Below are 7,799 nucleotides of genomic sequence, written 5' to 3'. Positions count from 1 at the left end.
AGAAATCTCTAATAATTTTTTTCAATGAAATTAAAAATCCGTCTAGGCGTCCACGTAATTGCCAGCAGAAATAGCGAAAAAGAACAAAGTGATTCGACCATCTTGAAATAGGAGAATTGTCAACCATCCTTGAAGCATTGAGAATGGCTAAATAGTATTCTCTTGACGAGGTGCAATCTACCTGCGTATGACATTCTTATTTATGTCCAATCCGATGGGTAATTTTAGCTTCGGAGCATTACTGTCCCTCCGCGGACAAGCATCTTCCTCGGTCCCCCTTGTCGTCATAACGTGGTTCTATCTGGAAACACAAAAACACAATGTTTTATGATTCTATCTTTTCTTACCCATGTAATCTACCGCTTGTCTCAGTCGGCCTTCCAGCGGGGCTCACATTAGACCTTCCAATTAAGTGTATGTGAGTGGCCAGCGGGAAGAACTAGTTTTCCAAACTCCAAAAACCCAACCCGGTCGAGTCAACTCGGAATCGAATATCTTGCACAAATAAAAACCCGAGTCGCCCGTCGTCTGGTGCCCCTCTCTCGATTGCTCCTCATAAACCCTAAGCCTAATCCTTCTCTTCTCCCCTTCTCCATGGGGAAGTCGAGAGCGGCGAAGGATCGCAACAACAAGCGCAACAACAAGAAGCGCAAGCTCGGCCTCAAGCCCCAGAAGAAGCAGCAGCCAAAGCCGCAGCGGCAGACGCAACGACAGTCGCAGCGGCAGCGGCAGCGGCAGCCGCAGCGTTCCCACGATAACCTCGCACAGGAATACGAGGATCCCGTCCTCTTTGGAGGTGGCGTCGGCGGCGACGACGACGATCCCGCCGCCGCTCTCTCCTCCCCTGATCGGATCCACCGCCTCCTCGAGCCGTACACCAAGGATCAGCTCATCAGCTTCCTCCTTGACGCTGCGGCCTCCGATGCGTCCCTTCTCGCCCACATCCGCACCATGGCCGACCGCGACGTTTCCCACCGCAAGGTCTTCGTCCACGGCCTCGGCTGGGACGCCACTCGCGAGACCCTAATCCAGGCCTTCGAGCCCTACGGCCCCATCGAGGAATGCAACGTCGTCGTCGACAAGGCCACCGGTCGTGCCAAGGGCTACGGCTTTGTCCTCTTCTGCTCTCGCGCTGGCGCTGTCAAGGCCCTGAAGCAGCCCCAGAAGAAGATCAAGAATCGCATCGCCTACTGCCAGCTCGCGTCCGTTGGCCCCGTCCCCGCTTCCAGCAGCACGGACACCCCCGGGAGGAAGGTGTATGTCAGCAATGTCCACGCCGATGCTGCCCCTAACAAGCTCAAGGCATTCTTCTCCCAATTTGGGGAAATCGAGACCGGACCCTTTGGGTTCGACATGCTCACGGGGAAGTCGAGGGGGTTTGCGATCTTCATCTATAAGACGCAAGATGGGGCGCGAAGGGCGCTCGAGGAACCATACAAGATGTTTGAGGGCCACCAGCTGCACTGTCAGCTGGCCACTGAGCATGGGCAGAAGGGAAAGGCACCGGTTTTTGCTCCCAATACGATGTCTAACGCTGCTCTTCTTGCGGCGCCACCGCAGCCTGTGCTGGCGGTTATGGCTGCTGCACAGAACCTAGCTTTGTACAACCAGAATCCAGCAGCTTTCGGTGCTCTGCTTGGGCAGAACCCACTATTTGCCGCAGCTGCACTTAATCCTGCAGCTGCAGCTGCACTTAATCCTACAGGGTTGCTTGCATCGCAGGGCCAGACTCTAGGAGGAGGAATGGGTGTGGGAACTGGAGCTCCCTCATTGCTGGGTGCTTATGGATCTCAGGCATTGGCAGGTCTGCAAGGATTACAGTCATATCAGGGTTTGCAACTTGGTCAATCATCATCTATGAGGCCTACCGGGTCCTATGGAGGGTTTCCTTGACATATATGGTATATTATTAATTTTGATGATTTATACCTTTTAAGGATTTTCCCTTCTTTTTCAATGCTTAATGTTATGTTTCTCTAACTCTTTTTCATATTCAACCACTTGTTCAGTCATTTTGATTTTAAGTAATTTACATTTTTATTTCCTTATAAAATTTTCATGCTTATACCTTTGATTCTTGATATTAGGATCACTCTTAACCAGTATAATTTTTATTAAATTCTGCTTTTACTTATACAGTGGATAAGCTACTTTCTCTATGAAATTTTATTTTCTGACTTTGTTTTGGATGTATATTATTTCTTTATTGGATGGCCTTCTGAGCTTCTGCGAGTCAATAGGTTATGTCATCTCCAGTCAATCTAGACATGGAACACGAAAACTCGTAATTCTTAAATGTGTGAAAAAATGACCCTAACCAAGCTACCAAAAAATTTCAGGTTGATATGCCATGATTGGTTTAATTAGATCAGCCTATTGACACTACATGTTTAACAAGTTATGACCTGTTTGGTTGTTGACGTTGTATCATAATATCCTAAAATCAAATTTGTGTTGACATGACATGATGGCTAAACTGGTTATCATGTGTTGTTTATGTCAACCTACCCAACTTGATCCATATATTTGGTGCTTCTCGGTTCAGGAGTTAAGTTTTATTTTTTTTAAGAATTTTTATTTGTTGTATTAATTGGTCTTATGTTTGATAAACCTAAATTTTACTTTATATTTTAGCTTTTGTCTACTAAAATAGATGATAAGATAGGTGGAATTCTATTCTTTAGGGATTTTTAGATTAGAAGATATTAGTATTTAGGCCTGTGTTATTCCCACAATAATTATCTTTTTCAGCTTATGTTCTTCCATCTTTCATCAGCTTCTACCTGTCACCTTTTCATTCTAAATATCTAAAACTTAGTTATCTTGATTATTTATTCCATTAGTTTGTTATCTCAGATATGTGAAGGCTGTGATATCAGATTAGACTGCATGTTTGGACTACCATGCTTTCTATTTTATATCAATTTAAAGGTGGTTAGTTGAGTTAATTTCATAACACAAGTTTAATAGGCTAATGGCAAACCTGCCACCTTTTGTCAAGGTCATACGAGTCATGTTTTAAGCTAGTGTACTTTAGATTATAATTCAAAAGTTGATGTTTGGAAAAATTCAATTATAGCAGCAAAGTTGGAAGGGGACATTTTAATGATGAAGGTAACAAGATAATATCAGAATAGTGGGTAGAATGTTGCTATAGATTTTTCTCACCTTCTTGATGTTATTAGTTTTTATCCTTTTCACTTTAATGAATGGGAGTTACTTGGAATTAATACTAAACTTGATTTATGGGGTAAAAAACATAAAACTGAAGGTTCTAGGCAAATTATAATTAAGGCCAAACATATGAAGTACAGTATAATTATATCAAGAAAAGAATTGCAAGTGCAGTTAAAGCAGATGAAAGAAAATACCTAGTGATTTATTTATATTCATTATGAAGGAGAGGATGATGAATATACGCCTCATAGAGTTGAAGCAAGATGATTTAAGTAATTATGAAATCAGGAGTTTTACATAATTATTATGTGTTCTTTTGAAAGAAATAAAAAAGAAATTATAAGACAGTTATGTAGCTTATAAAACAAAATATTTGGCAATTAGGAAATGACATATACAAAAAGTTAGTAATCAATTATGAGAAAACATATATAAAAAGTTAGTATTGCTAATATGAGGATATTTAGATAGATGTTGATATGAGTATGCTGAGATGCCTGTGTGAGGTTACTAGAAAACACGTAATAAAGAATATGTATATTCACCAACTATTATATGTTGTTTAAATTAAGGATAAAACAAGAGAAAATTGTTTTTAGTTAGTAACAAGATGTTTAAAGGAAGTGCATCCTTTATATGTGGTGAGTCAATTAAGACTAAAGATGCAAGGAGTGATAGAGAAAGACCTGCGAAATCTTAATTAGAAATCATGTAAAAAATTTGGTTACTCTTAGCTTCACTGATATTATTCTCAATAAAGCTTATTGATGGAAAAAAAAAACAATCCATGTCATTGACCTTAAATTGGATCATTATTGTTGTCATTGTTGTGGCAGATGGGTGATTCATTTGAAGCTTATACAGAAAAAAAAATCATGAGTTGTTGATGCAAAAATGATTTTTTAACAAGTACGCATTTGCTGTTAGATATAAGGTTAACAAAGAAACCTAGGATTAGTTACTTAGGATCTGTTATTAGATCGTAAAAGTGTCATCTTAATACACGGCAAATTGAAGCAGTATTTCATAGGTGCATTGGTGGAATAAAAAGATGAATCAAGGCTCTGCAGTATCAAAGTCACATCTGGTTGAGGCCTGTACAGTTATATGTAGACTTTTGTGTATGTTTTAGACCCTGACTGAATTCTTCTTGATCATTGTCTATTCTTGGTAGATAAGAACTCTTAATAAAATGGCTGCCAATTGCATGTTCAGATGTTATGTTCTCTTGGTTGGGCTTTAATCTTATGAATCTCAGTCTTGGGCAAGAGCTCCTGAATTCTCATGTCACTTGAACATTTTGTCTGGCCCAGTAGCTGGTGGGATTATGGTAGATGGGCATATACAGCTTGCTGTCTGGCCTGATGGTTATGGTTCCACAGTCACAGTATAGTTTGTATAAAAAGAAAATGCAGGTTGACTTTGGTTCCCAAAGAGATGTCCCAACTTGGAAATGGTTTTAGATGCCTAAAACATGTGATCTCTGAGAATTTAGGAATATTTTCTTTCGGATAATTGGTTCCCATAAGATTTTCATTGAATTTATGTATAAGATGGATGTGGTTGAAGATTAAGATTTGCAAAATGCAAATTGTAATGCATATTTGTTGTTTGCTTTCTTTATTCCTTTCTTCCCGCATTTCCAAATTTTACCTCTATAATTTTTCTATTTTTGATGTCTTCTATTTTTAACTCTTGTCATCATCATTAAAGCTTTCTTTATTTGGTTTTCATAATTTAGTCTTAAATTCTTAATATTGCTGTTATGTTCTGTGATTAAACTAAAGTATTTCAGCTTATTCTGTATCTGTGACTGAAATATATGACCATCCGGGAACTTGTTGGCTTGAAAAAGTTGTGTTAATATACCGGAGACCTTTATCGCAGATGTGAGGAAGCTAGTACAAGAAGAAAGCATGGGGCCTTGGAGGGTGTTTGTTAAAGGCTTCTCTATCTATTCAGGCTAATATGGAAGGACTTGTGTAAAAGCGTTTTGAGTGTGTTCATCTCCAGTTCCACTAAGCTCAGTAACTCAAGTGGAACTCTTGGGGAAAGAACTTTTTTCACTTGGCATGCTGCTCCATTACTGTGAAACATGTGTGTGTTTACATTTGTATTTAAGCATTTTGGTGGCAGTTGCTAATATTATTAATTTTGTTCTTTTTGTTTTGTTATCTTCTTTTCTTATGTTTACTATTCTTTCTAATTCCTTATGCTTTTAGATTTTTGACTTTTTTGGTCTTTCTGAGAAAATATTTTTGGTATTTGAAATTTGATAATTTTTGTAAGGCTAATGCAAGTGGTCTCACGTGCATATTGTAGTTCCTGGCTTAGGACATGGAGTTTCTTCTTTTTCTTTTTCTTTTTTTAAATTCTTGTTATTTTATGTTTCTTTTAATGACTTGATGTTAATGTGGTGCCACTGAACGTTTTAGATCCCATGCTTCATACTTCTGAGAAAATATTTTGGATGCACCACTTATAATTTGATTACCATGTGGATTCCTGAATGACTGTATTGAAGAGAGTTGTTCTCTTTTGGAACGTTAATAGGTCAGGTTTTTTCTTTTAATTATCAGATTTTTTTAATCGGTTTTGGGCAACTATTTGAGTTAGATTTTGAATGGGTTCTGATTGAAAAATAGGTGACTCGAATCTGGAATTCAGAATGGAATCCGAATGCCTCAATAATTAGCCAGATTTTGATAAGGTGATTTATAGTTGTTACATTACTGATTATTGTTCCTAATTGAACTGGATTCTTTTCTTTAACCTTCACTTTGTTTGGTCAATGTTGTATCAAAATGAATTTGTATCGGACTATCAGAGAATTATTAGTTTTTGTATTGATTTGGTAGCTTTGTGCTCATGTTATGATGTTTTTGGGGTCCTCTTTAACGTATAAGCAAGGGATGTTAAGAAAAAGAAAAGTATTATGAATATGTTTTATATTCTCAACGTAACGTATAATTATATTGCCTTTATAAACATAATTTTTAACTCGTGGTTTGATCCTTTGAACTATAAATCACTAGATTTAATCGGATTGATGTTCTGTTGGACGGTGCGTAAGATCGTTCAGAACACCTCGATCGGGTTCGGTTCGGTCACCGTGGGTGCAAATAAGAGAGCGATCTAATGAAACTGTAGCTGGAATTAAGATCTCATTCAAAGAGAAAGATAGCGAATATCTGGAGTTTCTTTTTTTATCCTATACGGATGATCCGATCCGCAAGGACCATGATTGGTTATCCTATACGGATGATCCGATCCGCAAGGACCATGATTGGGAATTGTTTGATCGTCTTTCTCCGAGGAAGAAGCGAAACATAATCAACTTGAATTTGGGACAGCTATTCGAAATCTTAGGGAAAGACTTGATTTGTTATCTCATGTCTGCTTTTCCTTTTATGCAAGCTGCTTTATTTGTTCGATGGTCAGACCTACGCAAACCAATGGACCGGCGAACCTTCCCGACTTAGGTTAGTAGACTTGTACCGAAACTTAATTTTGGGAAACCAACCGAACACCTATTCACTTTGGATGGAGAGGGTTTGCTTTGGCGACTCCGTCGTCTCTCCGTCACCCAGGACCTCCGCCATTCGAAATCTCTAAATCCTGTGGTTCCCCTGTTGCCATTCCCGTGGGGAATCATCAGATCCCTCTTCCTCTGTCAAGTCTGATGGTGAGAAAGCTTCCTGGGCGTCAATTCCGGTCAGCGAGTCGTCTGCTGCTGTTCCATTAGGTTCCTTCCTCCTCCACCCCTCTTTAGATAAGATCAAAGTTTCCTTCTCCAATTGTGTTATATTTGATGAGGCAAGACTTTTCTGGCACCGGCCTTGGGCCGCCTGCCTTGTTAGCAAGTTCGTCCGACGACCTCCTCCCCTAGCTGTCCTCCAAACGTTCCTTCCTGAACTTTGGTTTTTGTCCTCCTCCCCTAGCTGGCCATTCTTGACCTGAAGGCGCTTCATGTCCTCTTGAACTTGTTGACCCTGGTCAATCACACGCCACTCCTCACGCCTCGGCCTTTCCTACTCCCAGCCACGCGCCTGTTAGGATTGTTGACCCTCGTCAACTGAACCTTAGCCCAGATCTTCTAGCTGGTGGTGGGGTTCCTCCCCCAAAAATGCCTTGTTAGGGGATGATGTGTGATACTGTGACCTCGAAAGCGACGACGAATTTGTTCGACAGGCCGATCGCGAGGACGATTTGTTGTCCACAGATAAATTATTATCTGGCCAACCCACCTCTCGGAAAAAGAATAGCCATGGTGCTCCCTCGCAGTCGTTCTGACTCTTTTGTCTCCAACTAAATCTACTTGGAGATGTCTTCCTCCTTGGTCGAACATTGCTATCGAGGATTCTCCCTCTGATTCCATCGCAGTAGCCGATGGAACGCTAGAGGCTGCGATGCTGGTGGCCAAAGTGGTTGTTGCATCGATCGGTAGTTTGGAGCTTGTCTTGGATGAGCCGGAGGTCGAGAATATTGATTCAGACTGCTATCTAGCTATTGATAAGAGTTGCTTCAGGGTGTTAGCAAACTACCTCTTTACACCATCTGACTAAACTCATGCCTTCTCCTTCGGAGTTGATGGGATGCATGATATTGTGACCTCTTTTTTT

General features: G+C 40.2%; 1 protein-coding gene across 2 annotated transcripts; it reads left to right on the top strand.

Moving 5' to 3' along the window:
* The first annotated feature begins 523 nt into the window (after positions 1 to 523).
* On the top strand, positions 524 to 5,351 carry LOC135619372 (UBP1-associated protein 2B-like). Of its 2 annotated transcripts, none has more exons than XM_065121313.1 (2): positions 524 to 1,901; positions 4,973 to 5,351. In XM_065121313.1, the coding sequence occupies exon 1, from the start codon at positions 595 to 597 to the stop codon at positions 1,891 to 1,893; it is 1,299 nt and encodes a 432-aa protein (XP_064977385.1). In that variant the 5' UTR covers positions 524 to 594; the 3' UTR covers positions 1,894 to 1,901; positions 4,973 to 5,351. The 2 variants fall into 2 exon arrangements, with proteins under 2 accessions (XP_064977385.1, XP_064977384.1); XM_065121312.1 differs by having other exon boundaries at positions 525 to 1,901; positions 5,065 to 5,351.
* The last annotated feature ends 2,448 nt before the right edge of the window (positions 5,352 to 7,799 follow it).

This window comes from Musa acuminata, chromosome BXJ2-8 (genome assembly GCF_036884655.1).
Source record: "Musa acuminata AAA Group cultivar baxijiao chromosome BXJ2-8, Cavendish_Baxijiao_AAA, whole genome shotgun sequence".
Classification (NCBI taxonomy): Eukaryota; Viridiplantae; Streptophyta; class Magnoliopsida; order Zingiberales; family Musaceae; genus Musa; species Musa acuminata.
This window is presented reverse-complemented; position numbering and strand designations above follow the sequence as displayed.